The 25,627-nt window shown below is 39.0% G+C and overlaps 1 protein-coding gene across 1 annotated transcript in view; it reads left to right on the top strand.

Annotated features, from left to right (window-relative positions):
• Positions 1 to 873: 873 nt before the first annotated feature.
• The window catches only part of LOC114290835 (uncharacterized), a 54,611-nt gene continuing 29,857 nt past the window's right edge, over positions 874 to 25,627 (top strand). Inside the window, 4 exon segments of the mRNA XM_028234839.2 lie at positions 874 to 2,397; positions 2,399 to 2,792; positions 14,391 to 14,466; positions 14,666 to 14,765. Of these exon segments, the coding sequence (XP_028090640.2) occupies positions 946 to 2,397; positions 2,399 to 2,632 (1,686 nt within the window). The 5' untranslated portion in view covers positions 874 to 945 and the 3' untranslated portion in view covers positions 2,633 to 2,792; positions 14,391 to 14,466; positions 14,666 to 14,765.

Raw genomic sequence — 25,627 nt, 5'->3', positions numbered from 1 at the left:
AAATAAAGGATCTAACAAATTAGAAAATAAACAAAAACTAATAAAAAATTCAATTTTGATCTTCGAATGATTCACATAATCTATCAATTGAAGTGGAGTGAAGTGAAGAGAAGAAACCTGAGGAGCGAACATGAGCGGGGATCGAAAGCGAGCGGGGCTCGCCGGAGGGGAATTGGCCATCAAATCAGGAGAAGGCAGACGTGCAGGAGGAGGAATGGAGTTTGGCAGGTAATTGGAGCGGAATCGCAATTCACCGTTGGATCCTGTGGAGGGATCGTCGGGATCGCCATTGGCTAAATCTTCTCTTCCGTTTGCATTGCCCATCCGATTTCACCAAAACAAAGCTTGCTTCTTTGCAGATCTGTTTGTCAAGAATGAACGCACGAATCTACAGAAAGATAGACCCAAAAAAAAAAAAGAGTCTATATATGTATATATATATATGTTTGTGTATGAACATGACATAGAAAAATGGGTTTGTAAAGAATTTGACATACCCTGGTATGAAATGTTGTTTGAGGAGGTTTCGAAATCAGAAGATGAAGCCATGGATAAAAGAGAGCCTTATGCCAAACTTGTAGACATAGAAACAGAGAGAGAGAGAGAGAGAGATTGTACAGGAAATTAACTGCTGTGCAGTTTGGAAATGTGAGAGAGATTGTACCGAAAATTAACGGCCGTGCAGTTTGGAAACGTGGGATAGTGAAATTGATTGGTTTGAATTTATTATGTTACCCTTAATTACAAATTGATGTAAGTGTGAAAATAATATAATTATTTAAGAAGTTATGATCATCTTAGGAAAAAGAAGAAAAATTTTCTAAGCAAGGCTTCAGGACTCCAAACTTCCCGTTGGCTTTTAATAATACTATAGATATAGATTTCTCACCCAATGCTAAATCACAATCCTTCTTTCTCTTATTCCCACCAAAATAAACTGATTTCATGCTCTTAGGAAAACAGAGCAAGTTCCAAAAACAAAATCAATGTCGCAAAACCACCAAGCTTTCACTCTTCAACTCCTCAACACTCCATGGCTTCGATCACACCCACCAATCCATATCCTTTGTTCTCCACCTCTTCCTCTCGTCCGGAATGCTCTCACATGCCCAATCTCTCCTCCTTCGACTTCTCTCCGGTCGAATTTCTTCCTCATTCTTCACTATTTCATCTCTTCTCAACCATTTAACACAAACCCATTTGGATTTCAAGCCCCTCCATGTTCTTCTCTAAGAATCCATCGTCAATACCCATGTTCAGCTTCAGTTACTCGAACAATCCCTCTTTTATTTCACTGAAATGATCGAAAAAGGCCTCGTGCCCTCATCGAATTCTTTCAATGGGTTTTTAGCTTGTCTTCTTAGGTCCAACAGTTTTCAAAAAGCTTGGCGGGTTTTTAAGGATATGAGGGGTAGGGTTGGAATGGATGTGTATAGTTTTGGAATAATGATAAAGGGTTGTTGCGAGAATGGTGATCTAAATAGAGCTTTTGAGGTTCTAGCTCAATTGGAGGATCTGGGTTTGTGTCCAAACGTTGTGATCTACGCTACTTTGATTGATGGGTGTTGTAAGAGCGGTGACATTAATAGAGCAAAGAAGTTGTTTAATGAAATGGGGGAGTTGGGTTTGGTTGCTAATCAATTTACTTATACAGTTTTGATCAATGGGTTTTTCAAGAAAGGGTCTAAAAAAGATGGGTTTGAGCTGTGGGAGAAGATGAAGCTCGATGGTGTTTCTCCTAACATTTATACTTACAATTCTATAATGAGTGAGTATTGTAACGATGGCAAAGTGAGTGATGCATTTCAACTGTTTGATGAAATGCTTGAAAGAGGGCTGTGTAATGTTGTGACATATAACACTTTAGTTGGTGGGTTGTGTCGAGAGATGAAGGTGTTGGAGGCTGAGAAGTTGGTGGGTCGGATGGAGAGGGCTGGTTTGAGTCCAAATATAATCACTTACAGCACTCTACTAGACGGGTTTTGTAGTGTTGGGAAGCTAGAGAAGGCTGGAAATTTGTTCAATGAAATGAAGCCCAATGGTTTGTCACCATCTTTGATTACCTATAATGTTCTAATTGAAGGTTTCTCTAGAGTGGGAAATCCAGCACAAGCTTCAAGCTTAATTTTGGAGATGGAGGAGAGAGGCAGTTCTCCAACAAAGACAACATATACAATTCTAATTGATGCTTTTATTCGATGGAATAACATGGAAAAGGTGTTTGAATTGTATCACTCCATGCAGAAGGCTGGTTTGGAGGCAGATGTTTGCACCTATGGTGTCTTGACAAGTGGGTGGTGTAGAAAAGGTAATATGAAAGAAGCATCAAGACTTTTTAGATCAATGAGTGAGGTGCGTTTGGAGCCAAACCATGTAATATACAACATGATGATTTATGGATGGATACTGCAAAGAGGGTAACTCCTATAGGGCCCTAAGACTGCTTAAAGAAATGGGTGAGAATGGAATGGTTCCAAATGTGGCAAGCTACAGTTTGACTACAGAAGTTCTTTGCAAGGATGGAAAGCGGAAAGAGGCTGAAATTTTTGTAAATGATATGATAGAGTCGGGTTTAAAACCGTCGGTGTCTATCTATAATCTGATTTCTAAAACTAAATTTATTGATAAGTAGATGTTTTGGAAACACTTTTAAGTAGAATTGTATATATAAGAAACACAGAAGAAAGTAAGAGACACAGATGATATTTTTTTGATCAGCGAGACACGGATGATATTAGTGGCTGTCTTAGCATGGATACTCTTGAAAGTTGTTAGAACTGCTCCATTTCTCGGTAAGCTTTATGTACCCCTCATGCACTACTTTGTTAACTTCAATTATTATTTTTAGTTTGGTACTTTGCTATACAATATAAACAAAGTATCTACAGCTTAGTTACTAGGGATGCATCTACTGTTGGAATGTGTCCCACATCGCCTAGAGTTGTCCCATCTGTGTTGGTTATAAGGTTTTAGTTTCGCTCTCCTTAATACCTAGGTTTTAAGGAGAAGTGTGGATTGGGTTTTTCAATTTGGTATCAGAGTTTGGTTGGGCCTGTGACTGATGTGCCGTTTTGTCTGGCTATTGTATGTTCTAGTCCAGGAGGGTGTGTTGGAATATGTCTCATATCGCCTGGAGTTGCCTCATTTGTGCTAGTTATAAGGCTTTAGTTTCCCTCTCCTTAATACTTGGGTTTTAAGGAAAAGTATGAGCTGGGCTTTTTAATTTTTACTAGAAAATAGATTATGTTAATAGCAGCTATCTTGAATTTGGCTAATATGATTCTTTTAGTTTTTGGAAGAGGTGAAAATATATATATACACTGAAACCTCAAAAATGGTGCAACACATGTGGACTTGTTATGTGTAGGAGCTACTCAAAGACTAATCTTCTATGAAATCCGCAAAAGAGAATAACAACCCAGGTGTGTTTCTTGAGAACCAAAATTGAAAGGATTTGAGCACAAGGGACTCGTGTAGTATTCATCTTGTTTGGTTTCAATTTTCTAGATTCAATCTTTTGAAAATTGAGTTTTTTTTTTTTTTTTCTTTTTTTTTTTTTTTCTTTAGTGAATATTTTTAAAATTTTAAGCAATTTTTTTTTTACGTTAGATACACCTTACCTAGATGTATCTAAAAAATATAATATTTGTAAAAAAATATTTTAAAAAATCGATAAATACATAAGAATATGAAAATGTACTGGCCTTTCTTTCTTTCTTTTTTTTTTTTTTTTTTGGTTATTTAGTGAATTTTTTAAAGATTTTTTTCTCAAATATTATACTTTTTAAGTATATTTATGTCAGGTGTATCTAAAAATTAAAAAATTGCTTAAAATATTTAAAAAATTCAGTGAAAAAAAAACACAGAAAACAAAAAAAAAAATCAATTTTTTGAAAAGTGAATCTAGAAAATTAAAACCAAATAAGGTGATTGCAACTCAACATTCTCAAAGGTTCCATTTCTCTCCCTCAATTTACACTACGTAAGGCTAAGAGGGTCTCGTTGCCAAGCTTGCTTATATCTCCTAGTGCAACAATGATTCCAATAGCCCAAAAGATTCATATGACCTGGTAGGGCCTGGCCCATTGCATTATGAAAATGAGAAATCCCAATAAATGAGCTAAATCCTTGTGATTCTGGACATATGCTATCTTGTGCTAATTTTGAATTAGATCTTGCTTTAATTCAATAGACAAAGTAATAGGCCTTTAACACTTGTGTTGCTGACTTCCATTGTTTTCTGAAACTTTCATGCTCTCAAATTGAATTTAGCTAACTAAAATGGAGTGTCAACAATGTTATCCTTGTACATGAAGCTGACTGTCAAATAATTGTTAAAATGTTTATTTTGATGAAGACTAGCCAAACAAATCTTGTTAATGCATGTTGCAAGAGTACTAAGGCCCACCATGAATTTCATTAGGGTTAATTCCACCAACACCCCCTCAACTATTAGCACATATCAATTTACTTCCTCATCTATCAACCAGTACATATGGACCCCCTCAACTTTGAAAATCATACAAATACACCCCTTTTGAAAGTATACATTTTCATAGTTGAAGGGGTCAATATGGTATTTGCAAATAGTTGAAAGGGGGTGTTGGATTTAATTACCACACGTGCACTACTGCTTGAAGCATGGGAAGTAAATTCCCCTGCAATGTTTAGCTTCGATCACATGTAAACCAAAGCATTGTGAACTGTACTCTTCTCTAAATCATCACATTAATTGATATATTTTTTCTATAAAAATAATTTAATTCATTAAACATACAAATAAATATAAATTTTGAAAGATTACCCCATTTGTAAGAAGTGTTAGAATAGGAATTAAGTTAAAATAGGAAATGTGTTATTGTGTGATTGTGTTTCCTTCTATTATGCCTTATGGCACTCCTGTAATTACTCAGTATTATCAATATAAAAGGGAATGAATTCTAACTCATTCCTTAATTCTTTCTCTTCTTTAAACTTATATGGTATCGGATCCTCAATAGGAGGAACCTAACACCATTCAAACAACACTGTAGGACTGCCTAGGCCACCCGAAGGCAGCCCTTGGCCATTCGGCCTTCACCCAACTAAGCCGAAGGACAGTCGGCTCTCTCCAGGGCAGCCGAAGCAGCCTCTGCCCTCCTCTAGGCTTGTCAGCAGCCCTAGCTCATCCATATAGGTCTGTCGGCACTCCTAGAGTCCTTGTAGACTTCGTCTGGTTCACCTCTGCTTTTGTCGACATTCCTGGAGGCTTTGTAGTCCTCGTCTGGTCTACTCCTACTTCCGTCGCACTCGTCTGGTCAACCCTTGCCTCAGTCGCACTCGTCTGGTCGTCTTGGTTTACTGGTGTGTTGACTGGGGTCTAATACATGGCCTGAACTTGTCGTCTTCTCTGTTTCTTTCTTAATACATAAAAATAAAATATATATATATATAAATAATAAAAAAACAGTAAAATAAAAATGCAGTAAAAGATAAAAAATAAAAAAAAATTTACAGAATCCTTTGAGTTCTTAATCCTTTATGCTTGCATAGTGGTAGTTGGGTCTTTTCTTCCACTGTTATCTTCTAAGTTTGTGATTGGCATTGTGTTTGAGAGTTAAAAAGTAGAGTATCCATGGCAGATTCCCTTAGTGAATCCACTACTTCTCAGCCACCTAAGAACGAGAATTCCATTATACCTTCTACTATGACTGATAACCTCAACCCTGGTCTTAAGATCGCAACCTCTCTATTCAATGATCAGAATTATCGCGCCTGGTCGCAGACCCTGACTATTTTTTTGAAGAGCAGAGGGAAGGTGGGTTATGTTGATGGAAGAATACAGGCACCCAATACCACGGATTCGAGTTATGACCAGTGGGAGATTACTAACTCCCTGATCATGGGTTGATTGATACATTCTATGGTACCTGAGATTGGAGAGGGCTACTTGTTTGTGGACAGTGCCTAGGATATTTGGGAGGCGATTGCTACTACTTACTCCCGAAAGGGGAATTTTTCACAGGCCTTCGAGTTACGTTGCTCCATTGAAAGGTTGGTACAAGGTAAGATGACTATTCTCCAGTATTTTACCTTCCTTAGCAATGGGTGGAAGTGGGTTGATCACCTTCAGGATTACAAGCTTGTCTGTCCCATTGATTCTGCTAGTTATCGGAAGTTTGTGGTGCAAGAATGGGTTTTCAAGTTCTTGGAAGGGCTCAATGTAGAGTATGATCCTGTTCGAAGCCGAGTACTTGGCATAGATGTGCTTCCCTCTCTTCAGAAAGGCTTTGCTTTTGTGCAAAATGAGGAAAGTCGTCGCTCTGCTATGTTTCCTCCTGTCACTAGTGATTGCTCTGCCTTAGTTTCTGCCCCTCCTCGAGATAGTGTGCCTCGTGGTTTTTGTCCCTCCTCTGAGAAGGATCAGCTTTACTGTGACTACTGCTGTAGACCTTGCCACACTAGAGAAACTTGTTAGAAGCTGCATGGAACCCCTTCTGGTGGCCAAGGAGACCGCCCTAGTACTCGAGGGGGTCAGTCGAGAGGCCGAGGGGCCAATGCACAGGCGCATCTTTCCGACACGGTTGAGCCACCACCTTCATCTCCCGTTGTTTCCTTGGCTGCTGATGTTTCGGGGTTATTGGCCTCGGATTTTGAGATTGCTTTTCGCCACTTGCTAGACCGCCGAGCCTTCCCGTCTGCTCCAGGTGCACCCTCTTCTTCCTTTGCCAATTCAGATAACTTGGCTTCATCTCCATGTGCATTGCTATCTCATACGTCTGTACTATGGATTATTGATTCTGGTGTTTCCGACCATATGTCTGGCTCCTCTAATTTATTTTCAGAGTATAACCCTTCCTCAGGTCAGGAAAAAGTGCGTATTGTTGATGGTACCATTTCGTCTATTTTAAGGAAAGGTTTAATTCATGCCACCCCTTCCCTTCCTTTGTCTTCTGTCCTCCATGTTCCCAATTTCAGTATTAATCTTTTATCTTTGAGTCGTATTACCCATGACTTAAATTGTAGCGTGACTTTTTTTTCCTGATCATTGTCTTTTTTAGGACCTTATCACGGGGAAGAGGATTGGCAGTGGTAGAGAGGAACATAGGCTCTACATTCTGGATCAGACAGACAAGCTGGCTCATTCTTCTATTCAGTTACCATCCATCAAGGAAGATATTTGGCTGTGGCACCGTTGCTAAGGACATCTCTCTTTTTTATTACTTAAGCATTTATTTCCTTCTGTTTTTGAGAAAAATAATGTGTCAAATTTTCAATGTGAGTCTTGTCAACTTGAAAAACAACACAGAGCCTCTTTTGCTCCTTCTATTAATAAAAGCTTCGTTCCATTTTCTTTGATTCATTCTGATGTATGGGGTCCATCTCGTTTCGTGTCTTTAACCGATGTTTGTTACCTTCATAGATCATTGTTCCCGGGCCACTTGGGTCTATTTGATGAAAGATAAAAATGAGGTATTTTTTGTGTTTCAAAACTTCCATAAAATGGTTTGTACTCAGTTTGGGACAGTTGCCAAAATTCTCCGTTCTGATAATGGGGGGGAATGTATTGACTCTGGTCTTGCCACTTACTTTGCCACTCATGGCATTCTTCACCAAACTTCATGCACTAATACCCCTCAACAATATGATGTTGCAGAATGAAAAAATTGCCATGTCCTTGATGTCGCTTGTTGTCTATCCTTTTAGATTCTGGTTCCTCAATCGTATTGGGGGGAAGCGGTTCTCACTGCCGTTTATTTGATTAGTCGTCTTCCTACCCAAGTCCTTCAAAAACAAACACTTCTTCAAGTTTTATTCGAGTCTACCTCTTTCGGGTTCTCCATTTCTCTTAAGACTTTTGGTTGTGTTTGCTTTGTCCATAATTATTCACCCGCTTGTGGTAAATTAGATCCTTGGTCCTTTACGTGCGTTTTTCTAGGTTATTCTGCCACCAAAAAGGGTTATAAGTGTTTTCATCCTTCCATTCGCAATTGGTTTGTCTCCATGGATGCCACTTTCTTTGAGTCTCAGCCTTACTTTCCGACCTCTATGGTATCACAGTCATCCCTTCAGGGGGAACCTTGGTGTGAAGGGATTTCTGTTCCACTTCTGCTCGTGGTTGAACAGATAGAGGATGATGAGCTAGCAGTTGTTGAGGAAAAGGAAGCAGGCAAAGTTTATATTAGGGACAAGGACAGATAGCAAGTCACCTAGATGCAAGAGACTACTTTCCTTCCTCTATTGCCAACTTCTTCTCCGGATGAGTGTCCAGAGTCAACCCTTTCTCCTGAGAGTCCAGGTAATTCTGATTCTAGTGTTCCTATTCCTGATTTTTCAGATCTTGATATTCCCATTGCTAATAGGAAGGGGGTTCGGTCATGTACTCAGCATCCTATTACTAATCATGTCTCTTATTCTAATTTGTCTTCGTCATATAAAGCTTTTCTGTCTAAAGTGTCTTCTGTGTCTCTACTTACCAATTTTTAGGATGCTCTCTCTATTCCTGAATGGAAGCATGCCATGATGGAAGAGATGAGAGCTCTCAGCAAGAGTGACACTTGGGAGTTAGTGGAGTTACCTAGAGGCAAAAATCCTGTTGGGTGTAAGTGGGTGTACATGGTAAAACACAAAGCAGATGGTTCCATAGAACGGTACAAAGCAAGACTAGTTGCTAAGGGCTTCACTCAAACTTATAGGGTGGATTACCAGGAGACATTCGCATCGGTTGCTAAGATGAATTCTAAGATGAATTCTGTGAGAATCTTACTCTCTCTTGCTACAAATTTGGATTGGCCACTTCATCAGTTTGATGTGAAGAATGCCTTCTTTTATGGAGATCTAGCAAAAGAGGTCTATATGGATATTCCTCCTGGTTTTGCGGGTGCTAAGTCCAACGGTAAAGTCTGCAGGCTCCGAAAGTCACTTTATGGGCTAAACCAGTCTCTGAGGGCTTAGTTCGAAAGGTTTGTTCAAGCTATGCTGAAATATGGGTCCAATCAAAGTCAAGTTGGTCACACCTTGTTTGTGAAACACTCCTCACATGGTAAGACCACAACTCTTATTGTCTATGTTGATGATATTGTTCTGACAAGAGATGATGTTGAGGAGATTCCTCGTTTGAAAAAATACTTAGCCAAGGAGTTTGAGATCAAAGACTTAGGCTATTTGAAATATTTTTTGGGCATTGAAGTAGTTTGGTCCAAGGATGGCATCTTCATATGTCAGAAGAAGTATGTACTTGACTTGCTAAAGGAAACTGGAATGCTTGGAGGTAGACCATGTGAGACACCTCTAGAATCGAGCCAGAAACTGAGTGGGGATCAAGAGGGAGATCCAGTGGATAGGGGGAGATACCAGAGACTAGTGGAAAAGCTTATATACTTATCCCACTCACGTTCAGACATTGCTATTGCAGTGAGTATGGTGAGTCAGTTTATGCATGCTCCAAGAACTTCCCACTTAGAGGCAGTTATGAGAATTCTGAGATACTTGAAATCTTCTCCTGGAAATGGTCTCTATTTCTCAAAACATGGCCATCTCAGTGTGGAGGCATTTATTGATGCAGATTGGGCTGGATCCGTCACTGACAGACGATCAACTTCCGGATATTGCACATTTGTTGGTGGCAACCTAGTCACATAGTGAAATAAGAAACAGAATGTGGTTGCTAGATCTAGTGCTGAGGCAGAATTCAGGACTATGGCTCAGGGAGTATGTGAGTTATTGTCGATTAAACTATTGTTGGGAGACTTGGGAATTCATCAGAATGACTCCATGTAACTATACTGTGACAACAAGGCCACAATCAACATAGCACATAATCCAGTTCAACATGATAGGACTAAGCATGTGAAGATTGATAAGCACTTCATCAAGGAAAAACTCAGTAGTTGTATTATATGTATTCTATTTGTGAAGACTGGAGACCAACTAGCCAATGTTCTCACCAAGGGGCTTGGGAGCAAACCATTTCATGGCATTCTCAACAAGCTGGGTATGAGCGATATTTTCGCACCAGCTTGAGGGGAGTGTTAGAATAGGAATTAAGTTAGAATAGGAAATGTGTGATTGTGTTTCCTTATATTATGCCTTTTGGCACTTCTGTAATTACTCAGTATTATCAATATAAAAGGGAATGAATTCTAATTCATTCCCTAACTCTTTCTCTTCTCTAAACCTAAAAGAAGCACAGACACTTATAAGACGTTAACATGTTGTGTCCGACATTGATACGAAATGACATGACAATCGTTGGATGCTTCCTAACATTTGGGCCACACATGAAAAACACGTACACTTTTGAATAAATAACTTGGAACTCAATCATAAAGTAAAAACAATGTAAATTTATACCTGTTCTTATCATTTAGACTTTAAAAGTTATTATCTTTTATTTAAATATTCATGTTTATGACATATAGTATTTATTTATTTTTATATATGATTTATAATAAATATGTAAAATCCTATATTTTGCATACGTCCCCCACGTGTCGTGTCTATCATTGTTTGAAAATTTTCATGTCAATGTGTCTGTGTCGTGTCCATACGTGTTCATGCTTCTTGGCCCAAATGCAAGGATAAGACGAGCACCTGATGGGTAGAAGTCACTATTCTGGACTACTTAAAAAAGTTTTATTTCTAATTTGGACTAGATCTTTCAACCTAGTTGTGGCCCAAGTTGCCCAACAATAATAAAAGCACATTCTAAAAACGTATTTTAACCTAGTTGTGGCTTGAGTTGCCCAACAATAATGAAAGAGCATTCTAGGACATTGTTCCGTAACCATCGGATAAAATTGAGGCTATTTTTTATGTGCGCTGGGAGGAGCTGTCATCTCCAATGATGTGCTACGCTATGAGCCCCAAAACCATGGGCTGGTTTCCCCTCAAAACTATGGGCTGTTTTGCCAAAACCACGTGCTAGTTTGGCCAAAACCATGGGCTGGATTCTTTGAGATTGGGGGGTTTTAGGGGGCTGATTTTTGTATATCATTAATTTACTGGCCCTAGTTGTTTTTCCTATGCTTGGCCTCGTTCTGAATTTTTTTAGATCTACTCGATAGATTATGTTTTGTGTAGAAGCTAGACATGTATTACCCTCTTCATAGGATGTGTTGGCTTATGATTTACCTACCCAAAAACAAAAACCTCATCCAAACCCCAACCCTAATCTAAGACTATATAATGCCGTGACCTCTATGGCTTGGTGACATGAAAAATCATGGTCACAGAACGACCTTGAGAAAGGTTTGATGCCCTGAATCTCTATTTATGCATTCTAGCAAGCAAGAAATCAGAGGTTTTGACCTTAATCATCTCTGAAGCTCTAGTGGATTTTCAAACTAAGTTGTGGCATCAAATCTTGTTCTAATCTTCCTAGGGGTATGCTAAGTTAACTTGCATTTTCATTGCTTCATGTGATTAGCTCTACCATCTAATCAGTAATTTTATATTCAATTTGATTATATCATTTCTTGCTTCTACTTTAATTCATGGAATTAGCAACCTTGCTTTTTTGTTGCTCTCTTCGCTCCAAATCACGAGGAAGAGGATTTATCTATATGCTTTCCCTTCAAGTCAATCCATGAGTCTGGAGGACCTCTTATCGGGGTTATGGAAACATATCTTTGGTACTAATTAAAAAAAAAATAAAAACATATCTTTGGTTGCAGATTTAGTTGTTGATAGTGTTTATTAATGTGTTACACAAAGGTTGGGATTGATCCACACAATTCATCTAATCTTTGCGACTCTCCTTTACTCATAAGAGATGTGGCCATTTTTACATCTATATCATTTAATTTTATCCTTCTACATTCAAGTAATTATATTTTATTGTGCCTTGTTATTATACCATTGTTATATGGTGTGATTTGCTTGTATCTTTTCTGACTTCATTTGCTCTCTTCCTTCCCCCTATCCCTCTCCCCTCCCCCGCGCGCGGTCATTCCTTAGTTATTGATAAAAATAATTACTTGGAAATTCTAAGATAGAGAGCAAGAATTTGGACAAGTTGGGTGTGTAACCCTTTCTCCTTTTGGTTATTCCTCGAACCACAACCTTATTCCATGATCTTTAGGGATGAGTTTACAAGTAGACCCTAAGAAACATGGACACCTTGACATAGAAAATTTTCAAAATATGTAGGACATGACATGTGCAGGACACGTGCAAAGTATATAATTTTATATTTATTTAATATGTCATATGTAAGGATAAATAATTATTATATGTTATGTATATATTTGAGTCAAAGATAATAATTTTTACAATAATGACTTGGACCCCCTTTTTTTCCCACCCCCTTGACCCCCTCTTCACTTGATTGGCTACTTTTTTTTTTATTCCTTCTCCTCCAATCACCATCCGCCACGTGTTTGTGAGGGGTGGTGGGGGTGGCGATTAGAGGGGGTCTCAATCATCACCCTAATTTTTAAAGTCTAAAGGAGGATAATATTGGTAATTTTACATAATTTTTGTTTTATCATTGGAAAAAATAGTGAAAAATCCTTGGGGAATTGAAAAAATAGTGAAAAATCCTTGGGGAAGTAAATTCGAGTCCACCCAAATAAATTTTAATGCATGAGATCCCTCATTTTAGGTTTAATGGTGTTTGAAGGAATTGTTTGGGGAAGTAAATTTTAATGACAAATTTTTCCCTTCTGGTTGTACAATCCTTCAGTTATTTATTTCTTGCTCTCTCTCTCTCTGACGCAAAATTTAGTGTTTGATCGTCTCCATCGCTTACTCTGTGTGTGTGTGTGTGTGTGACACAATCTAGTGTTTGATCATTTCCACCAGCCGCCGATCTCAGATCTAACATCAGTGACCATTGCCTTCACCGTTAACCACCGCTATCTCATATCCATTATCACCGAACTCAGATTTGATACCAACGACCTCAGATCGGAGATTGAAAACCTCAGATCTGTGAGAAGAAGGCCACCAAAGTTGCCCCGTCTTTCTCCAACACCATTGCCATCATTTCAAATCTACTGTCGGCGACCACCACTTTGTCTCTTGTCGCTCATCGTCTCCTCTCTCTCTCTCTCTCTCTCTCTCTCTTTCTCTCTCTCTCAGACACAACTTAGTGTTTGATCATTTCCACCATCCGCCGGTCTTAGATCTAACATCATTGACCACTGCCTTCATCGTTAACCATAGCCATCTCAGATCTGCTACTGATAAAGGAGGTGTTTGGTGGGGCTTTTTTTAGCCAACTTATGACTTCTGGCTTTTAAAAAGTTATTTTGGACTGTTTGGTTAAACTTATTTCAAACAGCTTCTGATTCTAACAACTTATTTTAAGTCAAAAAAGTTGATTCTGAGAAGCTACTCATCCCATGTTTCTGATTATCAGCTTCTGCTGTGGACATATTAATTCACGTTTTACTCTTAAATTTTTTTTTATATATTTTTTTAAATATAGAAAAAGACCCAAATAGACTATAAAATATTATTATTATTTTTTATGAGAAATGTAAATAAATAGTGAATAATAAAAAATAAAAATTAATTGAAAAAGCTACTTCACAGCTTATTTAACAAACATTACTCAGCAACTTAAATCTATAATCCAACAGCTATACCAAACAGATTAACAGCTTCTGATTAAAGTCATAATCTATAATCTGTTAAGCTATAATCTATAATCTGTTTTAACAGCTACACCAAACAGCACCAAACTCAGATCTGTGACCAGCGACCTCATATTGAAGATCGGAAACCTCAGATCTGTGAGAAAAAGGCCACCAAACTTGCCTCATCTCTATCCATCCTCTCTCTCCAACACCATTGCCATAGTTTCAGATTTACTATTGGTGATCACCACTTTGTCTCTCTCCGGTTTCTCTCTCATTTCTCTTGGTACCCAAAGATTTATTTACTTTTATTCAGATCAATTTGAATATTGAGGTTGAAATTTGAAACAAATAAGTTGTTTTAGTGTTTTAATTTACTATTTAATTGTTTAGTAGCGGAATATTCAATGTTTTGATAATTTTTTTGTTTAATATTTCTACTAATAATGATAAAATCATAGTAAGTGTGGTGGTTAGTAATGATGATGGTGAAAATTTAATGTTTAAACGTGCTAAATTCAAACAGTAAAATTTTACTTTCATCAATAAAATTTTACTTTCACGTATAGTGTAAAATTTTACTGTTAACAAAATAATGAATTTTCAATAATTTTTGATTAGTTGTTACAAGCCACTATTTTCATGTTAGTTTGCTAGTGTTATCACTATTGTTGTTGTTCCCATCATTATCATAATTGTTGTTTCTGACTGGTATATTAGTTTCTATAGATTATGGCTTTCTGTCTATGGAAGAATATACGTGGAAGTATAACAATTCTGTTTTTATATCCCTTTCAGTGTTCTTAACAATAACGTTTGTTATTTCAGAGGTTCATACGTAGTGAGATGATCAAGGATGTTTGTACTCTTGGAGGTAGCACATCAGCGGTTTTTTTTTACCGAGGTACATTCTTACCTGATTCTTATCTTGTTGTAAAGTGAATGGCTTCTAGAGCTTCCTCAGTAGATAAAAAATGTCTCTCCCTTTCTTTAATTATTTTGTATATTTGTATTACTATGCATATGTTCTTAGTATTGGCTCAAAAGACAAATGAACCCTGTTTTTTCTTTTCTTATACTTTTCTTTATCTTTGCACCTATAGTTTATTTGCCTTCAAATGTTCACAAGTGATGAGAAATCTTATGAAGAAGAGGATGAGGTCGTTGTTCATAGCATTTCAGTGATGATTGTCGAGTTGTCAGGTGAGACGTGATGCTTTGCAATTTGAAATGGCATGCCTCGTGTGTTTGACCTTTCGATTTTGTTAGTACACATAGGACATGTTTGATTGGGTGGATTAGAGCATGGGATTGGGATTATTAATCCGTGGGCCCAATTATCCTATGTTTGTTTTAACATTTGGGTTTAAGATTATTAGTAATGGGGTAGGGGTGGGATCATTAATCCAATGGATATTAATCCAATTGGATAGTAAATACTACACTAATTTAATAGGATTTTTAATACTTTACAATTAGTCTTGTGAATCAAACATGACCATAAGACCTTGGCTAAAAAAAACTGATACGTGAGGAAGTTTCTGTGAATATTTTACTGTGGCATATCTTTCTCTCTCACAATTAGGCATGATTTTTATCCCAAAAATTTATTATAACTAATAACTCTATTCAAAAGGCAAAAAGGATGCTTTTCATTTATTTCTAGCAAAAGAACAACTTTGTGACTCTTAGCCCAGAGGTAAGATAAGTTATTTTCAATCAAACAAAAAATTGTGGATCTTTGTTGTTTAATGATATGAGTTTCCTTAACAGAATTTATTTTCACCCCACTCGAAATGCTACTCAAGCACTTAATATATGATCAGTTGATTTTGAAGCTTGAATAATCAGCTTAGGGTATGATGAGATATCACCCCTTATTTATAGATGAAGATTAGGGTTTACAAACAAGATAATTACAAGATGATCCCTAAGGGCATAACAATGATTACAGACCCTAGTGCCTTTCGGCTAATAAAATACTAAGTGACTTTCGGTGATTATAATATGCCAACACTCCCCCTCAAGCTGGTGCGAAGATATCTCTCATGCCCAGCTTGCCTAATATGTCATGAAACGGTTTATTCCCAAGTCCCTTGGTGAGAATGTCAGCAAGTTGGTCACCAGACTGAACAAAAGGAGTACAAATGGTACCACTAGTGAGTTTCTCCTTAATGAAGTGGCGATCAATCTCAACATGTTTCGTCCTGTCATGTTGAACTGGATTGTGAGCAATGTTGATGGCGGCCTTATTATCACAATATAACCGCATGGAGTCCGTCTGAGCAATACCGAGATCACTCAACAATAATTTGATCCATAAAAGTTCACACACACCTTGTGCCATAGCTCTAAACTCAGCTTCTGCACTTGACCTGGCAACCACATTTTGTTTCTTACTCCTCCAAGTAACTAGGTTGCCGCCGACAAATGTGCAATACCCTGAAGTTGATCTCCTATCAGTTACTGACCCAGCCCAGTCAGCATCTGTATAGGCTTCTACACGAAGATGATCATACTTTGAAAAATACAGACCCTTACCAGGAGCAGACTTTAAATACTTCAAGATTCTCATGACAGCCTCAAGGTGAATCTGACGAGGAGCATGCATAAACTGACTAACTATACTGACAGCAACAGCAATATCAGGACGGGAGTGAGATAGGTAAATGAGCTTACCCACTAATCGTTGATAGCTCCCCTTATCCACAACTTCACCTCCTTCATCATCTCCCAATTTTTGATTGGGTTCCAGTGGGGTGGCACATGCCTTGCAGCCAAGCATCCCAGTTTCCTTCAACAGGTCAAGCACATATTTTCTCTGTGAGATAAATATCCCATCCTTAGAGCGAGCAACTTCAATTCCCAGAAAATACTTCAAGCTTCCCAAGTCTTTGATTTCAAACTCTTTGGCTAAGTATTTTTTCAACAGAGGTATTTCTCCACTATCATTGCCTGTAAGAACTATGTCATCTACATAAACAATAAGTGCTGTAGTCTTACTGCATGAGGAATGTTTCACAAACAATGTGTGATCTGCCTGACTTTGTTTGAAACCATATTTAAACATAGCCTGAGTGAATCTTTCAAACCAAGCCCTTGGAGACTGTTTGAGACCATATAACGACTTCCGAAGTTTGCATACTTTCCCTTCTGTTTGATGATCCTCAAAACCCGGAGGAATGTCCATATATACTTCTTCTTCGAGGTCACCATGGAGAAAAGCATTCTTGACATCAAACTGATAAAGCGGCCAATCTAGATTAGCTGCTAGAGAGAGAAGTACTCTGACTGAATTCATTTTAGCCACGGGTGCGAAGGTCTCCTGATAATCAATGCCATATGTCTGAGTAAACCCTTTTGCCACAAGTCTTGCCTTGTAACGCTCAATAGACCCATCTGTTTTGTGTTTCACAGTATATACCCATTTACAGCCCACAGGTTGTTTGCCCGTAGGTAACTCAGTCAATTCCCAAGTGCCATTCTTCTTAAGTGCTTTCATTTCCTCAATCATGGCTAGTTTCCACTCAGAGATAGCAAGAGCATCCTGAAAATGGTTAGGAATGCTAACAGAGGAAATATTGGACACAAACGCTCTATATGAGGATGACAAATGAGAGTATGATACAAACTGTGAGATAGGATGTTGAGTACAAGATCTCACACCCTTCCTTTTGGCAATAGGAACATCAAGATCAATGGACTCACGAGATTCAAAGTTACCTAGACTCTCATCAGAAGCAGGAGATGGCAGTGGAGTAGCAGAAACGGTCCCTTGTATCCAGTTAACTTGTTTTCTGTCGATGTCCCGGATATAAACATGCCCATCCTTATTCTTGGTGACAGTGGGTTCTATAGTTCCAGTAGAAGAGGGGGGTGCAAGAACAACTGGTTCTACCATAGGAGGCACAGGACTCACTTCTACCATAGGAGACACAGGACTCACTTCACACCAAGGCTCCCCCGGAAATGAGGACGGTGACACAGGAGAGGACAAGAAATAGGACTGGGACTCAAAGAAAGTGACATCCATGGACACAAACCACTTACGAGAAGAAGGGTGGTAACATTTATACCCCTTTTGAGTAGGAGAATAACCAAGGAAAACACACTTGAGGGAGCGAGGGTCCAACTTACCACGAGAGGGAGAGTGATTATGGACAAAACAGACACAACCAAATATTTTGGGAGGAATAGAAAACAAGGACTGAGAACCGAGGAGGACGTGAAGCGGAGCCTTTTTGTCCAAGACCTGGGTAGGGAGACGATTAATAAGATGGGCAGCGGTGAGAACAGCGTCGCCCCAATAGGGTTGAGGCACGTTCATAAAAAAACACATGCACCGAGCCATGTCAAGAAGATGCCGATTCTTGCGTTCGGCCACCCCATTTTGTTGAGGGGTATTGGTGCAAGAGGTCTGATGGATAATGCCATGAGTAGAGAAATATTGTTCTAACCCAGAATCTATGTATTCCCCGCCATTATCAGAACGAAATATTTTGATAGTGGCCCCAAACTGAGTACAAATCATCTTATGAAAAGTGCGAAACACAGAGAAAACTTCACTCTTATCTTTCATGAGATACACCCAAGTAGCACGAGAAAAATCATCAATAAATGTAACAAACCAGCGATGACCTTTCACAGACAGAACACGAGAGGGCCCCCAAACATCAGAATGTATTAATGAAAAAGGAACTAAGCTTTTATTCAAACTGGGAGCAAAAGAAGCTCTATGTTGTTTTCCAAGTTGACAAGACTCACAAAGAAAGTCAGACACATGATGATTTGCGAAACTAGAAGGAAATAAATGCTTAAGTAAATGAAATGAGGGATGCCCAAGACGCCGATGCCACAACCATACATCAGCGGGAGTAGTAGAAGACGTGGTGGAAGAGTAAGCAAGTTTGTCCGGTTGATCTAGGAAGTAGAGACCATTTTCTGCACTACCACTGCCAATCGTCCTCCCCGTGACAAGGTCCTGAAAAAGACAATGATCAGGAAAAAACGTCACACAACAATTCAAATCCTGGGTAAGACGACTTAAGGATAACAGATTAACAGAAAACTTGGGAACATGGAGAACAGAAGATAGATGCATGGTAGGAGTGACTTGGACTAAACCTTTTCCAGAAATGGAAGAAACAGTTCCATCGGCAATCCTAACTTTGTCCTGACCTGAAGAGGGCTTATAGGCAGAGAAAAGATCAAAGGAGCCAGACATATGATCTGAGGCACTAGAATCAATAATCCAAGGCAAAGATGTATGACACAGGAAAGCACAAGGAACAGATGCTGAGTTACCTGAGCGGGCAAAGGACGAGGAAGCGGTACTGAGAGCAGTAGGAGATCGGCGGTCCAACAATTGGCGCAAAGCATCCTCCAGCTCAGTATCAGAAGCTTGGGTAACAGAAGTAGAATTAGAATCAAGGGTATCAACGGTACTAGACTGATGAGCCCGGGAATAGGAACCACGTCCTCGAGAGTGGCCTGACCGACCTCCTCGAGAACCTGACCGATCACCCCGACCCCCAGATGGAGTCCCATGAAGCTTCCAACATGTCTCACGAGTATGCCGCGGCTTCTTGCAATAATCACAGAATACAGATTCCTTAGCAGCAGACGGAGGAGGCAGGCTAAGGCCATCTCGAGGAGTAGACAGTAATGCGGAACGGTCAGTAGAGACAGGGGACATCATAGCTGACCGACGACTCTCCTCATTTTGTACATAGGCAAATGCCTCCTGGAGTGAAGGAAGGGTGTCCATACTCAGAACTCGACCCCTAACTGGATCATACTCCATATTTAGGCCGGCCAAAAATTTAAAGACCCGTTCCCGAGCAATGAACTTCTTGTACCCGACAGAATCAGTAGGGCAAACGGGCTTATAGTCTTCCAGGTGGTCAAGGCGTTTCCAGCCGTTGGTGAGGAAAGTGAAGTACTGAAGAACAGTCTGCTCCCCCTGAAGTGTGCCCTCAATAGAGCGACACAACTCAAATGCCTGTGAAAAATTTCCTTTGCGGGAATAGGTAACAGCCACAGCCTCCCAAATGTCCTGGGCAGTCTCCATAGACAAGTAGCCCTCACCAAGTTCTGGAACCATCGAATGGATAAGCCAACTCATAATCAAAGAGTTGGTAATCTCCCATTGGTCATAACCTGAGTCAGTGGTACTAGGTGCCTGTATCCTGCCATCAACATACCCCATCTTTCCTCTGCTTTTCAAAAACAAAGTCAAACTTTGAGACCATGCTAGGTAGTTCTGACCATTAAATAGAGAGGTGGTGATTTTCAGACTAGGGTTGGGATTCTCAGTCATGGTAGTAGATAGAATGAGACTCTCACTCTTTGGTGTTTGAGACGAAGAGGACACACTAGTGGAATCTGTCATGGATACAATACTACCAAACCCACAACAAACTAGTAGAAATCACAAACCCGGAAGGTGGTAGTGAGATAACAGGCACAATGACCACTATAAAGACATAACAAAAATTAAGAAATGATTTTTTTTTTTTTTTTTTTTGAATATATATATATATATATATTTTTTTATTTCATTTTATTTATTTATTTATTTATATTTTTTTATTTTTTTTATTTTTTTTTATTTTTTATTTTTATTTTTTTTATTTTTTTATTATTATTATTATTTTTTTTTTAAATTGATTTATTTATACATGTCTTTTATATATAACTATATATATATATATATATCCGGCTCTATTTATATATATATATATATATATATCAGGATATATAGGTATATATATATATTTATATACCACAGTGAGATCAGAGGCTGAGGAAATCAGAGGACGACGAAGGAGACGAGCGACGAAGTGGCTGGAGGAGGTCGCCGAGCTGCGGTGCTGTCGGCCGAGTGACGAGGAAGACGAGCTGAGGAGATGAGGAGATCGACTGAGCTGACGAAGAAGACGAGCTGCGGTGCTGTCGGCCGAGCTGCGGTGCTGTCGACAGAGGAGGTCGACGAGGAAGACGGCTGAGGAAGACGAGCTGAGGGGATGAGGAGATCGACTGAGGAAGACGGCTGAGGAAGATTGACTGAGGAAGATTGATTGAGGAAGACGGCTGAGAAAGATCCACCCAGGTAAGCTTCGAACCCTAGAGTGTTGTTGGTGAAAAGGTCTACCAACGAGGGTGAGCCGAAACCCTATAGATTAAGCTCTGATACCATGAAGCTTGAATAATCAGCTTAGGGTATGATGAGATATCACCCCTTATTTATAGATGAAGATTAGGGTTTACAAACAAGATAATTACAAGATGATCCCTAAGGGCATAACAATGATTACAGACCCTAGTGCCTTTCGGCTAATAAAATACTAAGTGACTTTCGGTGATTATAATATGCCAACAGATTTGTATCTCGTGGATATAACAATCTTCTCTATTAGAGAAAAAAGAGAAAAAGAGCAGGAGGGAAAAAAGACGAACGGAAAAAGTAAAGGAAGAATGACACTAATAAAGGAAGTTTGAAAACATTGAGATCATGAGGGAACAAAAGAAATGGAAATGAAATCCAAAGCAGATAGCAAGGGAAGTTCAAAATTGTAGAAAGATAGCAAATTTACTTGGTGAAAGTAATAGAGCGTATAGAGAGGATATTGTCCTTAATGAGGGCTCAATCAAAATATTAATTCTTTTCAAATTTTTAATATTTTTTTTTACCACTTTGCTCACAACCTTGATATCAGGGGGTTATTTCCCTTTATTGTCTTCTTGTCTGGCCCAAAAGGAAAAAAACATAGCAAAAAAATTCTTCTATTTTTATCAATTCTCCAAATTGGAAATCCACATTGATTGAGCTCAATGTAGGTTGGGACCATAAATGGTGATTTCTTTTTGCATTGGTATCTGTTATCATAGGGATTGTCTCGATGCTTCCCTTTTTCATGCTTGCTTTACATGTGCCACATGTTGTGCACCTGCACTCCCTTGCTTTATTATTCTTTTCTCCCACTGGATTTTAGCACTCATGAATCTTAAAATGGAAGTTATTTGAAGTATTGGATGAGTTGGTAGAGTTCAAATTGTTGAAAATATTCGGTCCCTGGTCCTTTTTTTATTCCTTAACAAAGAAGGGGGGAAAAAAGGATTCAATATTATAGTTGTTCACGTCATTTATTCAATAGAAAAAAAAAGGGAGTAGGTTGTTATTTGCAATAGATTGCATACACATTATTTACACTTCCAGAGAAAATGTTTCAAGGTATTAACGAATCTTTACTATTCTGAATTCTGATCCTGGAAATTAATTTTTGCACTATGCACAGAGTTCGACATATTGATCCAAAAGTAATTACATGAACTAGTTTGCTTTTTTAATACTATGTGCCACATGCTATAAATGTTTGTTTTTCCACATTTTTTCCCTTTCTTTTTGTAAAAAATATATGTATTATTGATTGATATCTGATTGATTACAAGATTGATGTGTTACAAGATTTATAAATTACAATTCCTATACAATCTATATATAGAAGAGAATGTGGTAGTAGGTGTAGTGGAGGTGATAGTGGGTTAGGTGAAGTGGAGTGTGTGGTGAAGTGGAGGTAGGTGAAGTGGAGTGTGTAGTGGAGTAGGTGAAGGTAAAGATGGGAAATTCTAACAGCCCCCCGCAAACTCAAGGAGGAGAGAAACTAACCAACTTGAGTTTGGAGAGAGTAACAAAACAAGAAAATACATAAAAATAAAAAAGGATAGGAGACACTGTATGGTCGTGTCAGACCGTTGGTGAAGACACTGTATGGGGTGTCATAACGTTGTAGAGGACACTGTATGGTGGTGTCAGACCGATGTAGAAGACAGTTTATGGGGTCATGTCGGACCGTTGTAGAAGACAATGTTGTGACAGTTTACGGAGTCTTGCTGGACCCTTGTAGAAACTAACCGGAATCAATGTCGGGACAGTTTACAGAGTCTTGTCGGACCCTTGTAGAAACTAACCGGAATCTATGTCGGGACAGTTTACAGAGTCTTGTCGGACCCATAAAGGAGCTAACCGGAATCAATGTCGGGACAGTTTACAGAGTCTTGTCGGACCCCTAAAAAATACACTGTATGATGGTGTATATAGGCTGCCCAAATATATAGATATATGGATATATAGAGTGAGCCCTCAAAAGTCGCGCCCTCAAAAGGCGCGCCCACTTCATCAAAAGGTGTGCCGGACATGATGGCGAGGCACGTGGGCGCCTTGGCTTGCGTGCCCGTTTGTCGGCTGGTGATAAGAGGCGCGCGATGCGCGTGGCTGCCTCGGCTATAAGACAGAGGCTGAGGCTGAGGCAGAGAAAAGCTGCGAAAAACCTCGGAAAAAACAAAAACTCTTCTTCGTTTTGCTGAGAGAGAAAGTCCGTAACACTCTGTTGTCTGAGAGAGATTTCTGAGAGAGATACTCTGTAATACTCTGTGGCCCAGAAAATGGCTTCATCTTCCCGGAGGCTGCTCACTCTCTTTCCCGACCTCAATGAGTCAACAAGAGAGACAACTGGTGCGGTGGCACTGGAACCTCAACCAAGCGCCCCAGGGTTTGCTCCGTTGAACTTTCCTATGCGGTCTGTGGAGCAAAGAATGGCAGTGCAGTCGGATGTGGAGGCCAATCAGTATACTCTGAAGGCATGTGTGGAAAGCATGACGGCGGTCACAAATTTGTCGAACCGGCTGCAGAGTAGGACAAATGAGGTGCAGCATTTAAACTCCCAGCTGGCTCTGCTCCAACGCATGTATAAGGATGCGCGAGCAGAGATAAGCGTGCTAAGGGCAGAAAACAAGGAGCTGAAGCGGAAGGCCACCGTGATGTTCCGATTTGGAGGGCCGCCATATGCGGCAGTGGAGGAGCAGGGAGTAAATGTGCTCGGTGGACAAGGAAACACGGAGGCAGCACCGTCAAGGGCCGTCCAAGACGGAGGCAAGAAGAAGAGACCTGCAGTAGAGTAGAGAAGGGAAAAGAAAAAATCCCACTGGGGGTGTGGTTGTTTTGTGGGTGTGTCTCATTTTTTTTTTTTTTTGTTTTTTTTTTTTGTATTTTTTTGTATTTTTTTTTTTTTTTTTTTGTGTTGGATGTAAAATGGTGAACGGGATGAGCCCCGACATGAATAAAAGGAGTGGTGTTTTTGTGTTATGGTTTTGTTTGTGTTCTTTTATTTTTTATTTATTTATTTTTTTTTGTATTTTTTTTTTTTTTTGTATTTTTTTTTTTTTTGTTTTGCCATTTTTGGGTGAATAAGAATAAGAAGAGGAGAAGAATAATAATAGGAAAGAATATAAATATATGTTTGTATGTGTTCGGGAAGAGAGAAGCCCAAGTGGGGTGAAATATTAAAAAAAAAAAAAAAAAAAACAAGTAGTGGGTTGGAAAGTAGAAAAGGAGAGAGAGAATGAGTGGTGGGATGGTGTCAACATAAGCAATGAGCAGTCCATGGAATAAAAAAAAGAAAGGCGTGGATGGTGTGAGTTTGGTGTGGGGGTGTGGTAGAATAATAAAAATAAAATAAAATAAAATAAAGGTGAGTGGGTGGATAAAAAAAATAAGAGAGAGAAAGTGGGGGACAAAAGGGGATGTAAATAGGAAAAGAAAAAGAAAGGCAAAAAAAAAAAAGAGGGTTTAAAGCTTGGGTCCACAAATATAAATAAATCTGGAGAAGTGGTGAGGAGAGACATAGGGGTTCACGTCGGTGATAGAGAGGAAGAGTGAAACCCTCTGTTTAAGAGAACTTACCACTGTACAAAGAAAAATAGCAGATTTGCAAGTGGAACTTCAAGGTCACAAGGAGGATAAGAATGTAGCACATTTGACACATGTGAGTGAAATGGAAAAGAAGATTGAGACTTTGGCAAGAATTACGACTATATTGAAGGATGTCATTCAGAACAAGGACCGCATTATAGCTCGTCTTCAATAACCATATTCACTAGATTGCATCCCCGTGGAAGCAGAGTTTCAGAAACAATTTTCAGAGTTACTAATGAAGGCTGCAAGTGATTATGGAGCCTTGACTGCATCTGTTGCAGATTTCCAGTGGAGTCAAAACTTCAAGGAACCACCTTCTGTACGGGGTGCTGTTACTTGCACAACTACAACAGCTGAAAGCAGAGGAGGAAAGAAGGCAGGGACGGCGCATGGCAGGTACGAGGCTGTGAATCAGGTCTGTTTGAGATTTGATTATGTAACAGGTTAGGGTCCGGCAGGCGGTGAAGGCAAGGTTGCCGCCCGCCGGAAGGTGAAGCTCACCAAGAGCTAACCTATAGCTCTGATACCATGTAAAAAATATATGTATTATTGATTGATATCTGATTGATTACAAGATTGATGTGTTACAAGATTTATAAATTACAATTCCTATACAATCTATATATAGAAGAGAATGTGGTAGTAGGTGTAGTGGAGGTGATAGTGGGTTAGGTGAAGTGGAGTGTGTGGTGAAGTGGAGGTAGGTGAAGTGGAGTGTGTAGTGGAGTAGGTGAAGGTAAAGATGGGAAATTCTAACACTTTTTCCTACTCCATTACTTATCTGCATCTGTAAACAGAATGTTTAAATTTTGTTTCAAGTAGTAGACGAGTTTGGCAGTGTAAATCATTGACACCCTTTTTCCATAAATGAAGAAATTTAGGTTATTAACTCTTATTGTTTGTCCACAACGATGGCTTGCTTGTTATAATAATATACATGTATGCCAAAATTTATGCTTGCGCAAGGGAACCATTGAAATGCAATATTATTATCCTTGTCACAGTAAGAATGGTCATTAGCTTTTGCCTATCGTTAAAATTCTGAGTTTCTATTGTGATATTTGACTTTGGAGTTGCAAAACTGTTTGTGGGCAACACTGAGAATTCATTTTTGTTTATTATTGAATCATGCATTATCCTATCAAAGTAAGGGCAGATACACTTTATATGTAATGATAATTAACAAAACTTCTCATGTTTGCCTTGTATTATGTTGATTTTACTTCCCTGAACTTCTGGAAGCTCAGTTTTTGGCCTATGCAGTTGGGCCTCTGCACTGGAATTAAGAATTATACTAAGTTGAATTCATACT

The sequence above is a fragment of the Camellia sinensis genome, chromosome 14 (genome assembly GCF_055761805.1).
Source record: "Camellia sinensis isolate YWXY chromosome 14, ASM5576180v1, whole genome shotgun sequence".
NCBI lineage: Eukaryota > Viridiplantae > Streptophyta > Magnoliopsida > Ericales > Theaceae > Camellia > Camellia sinensis.
This window is presented reverse-complemented; position numbering and strand designations above follow the sequence as displayed.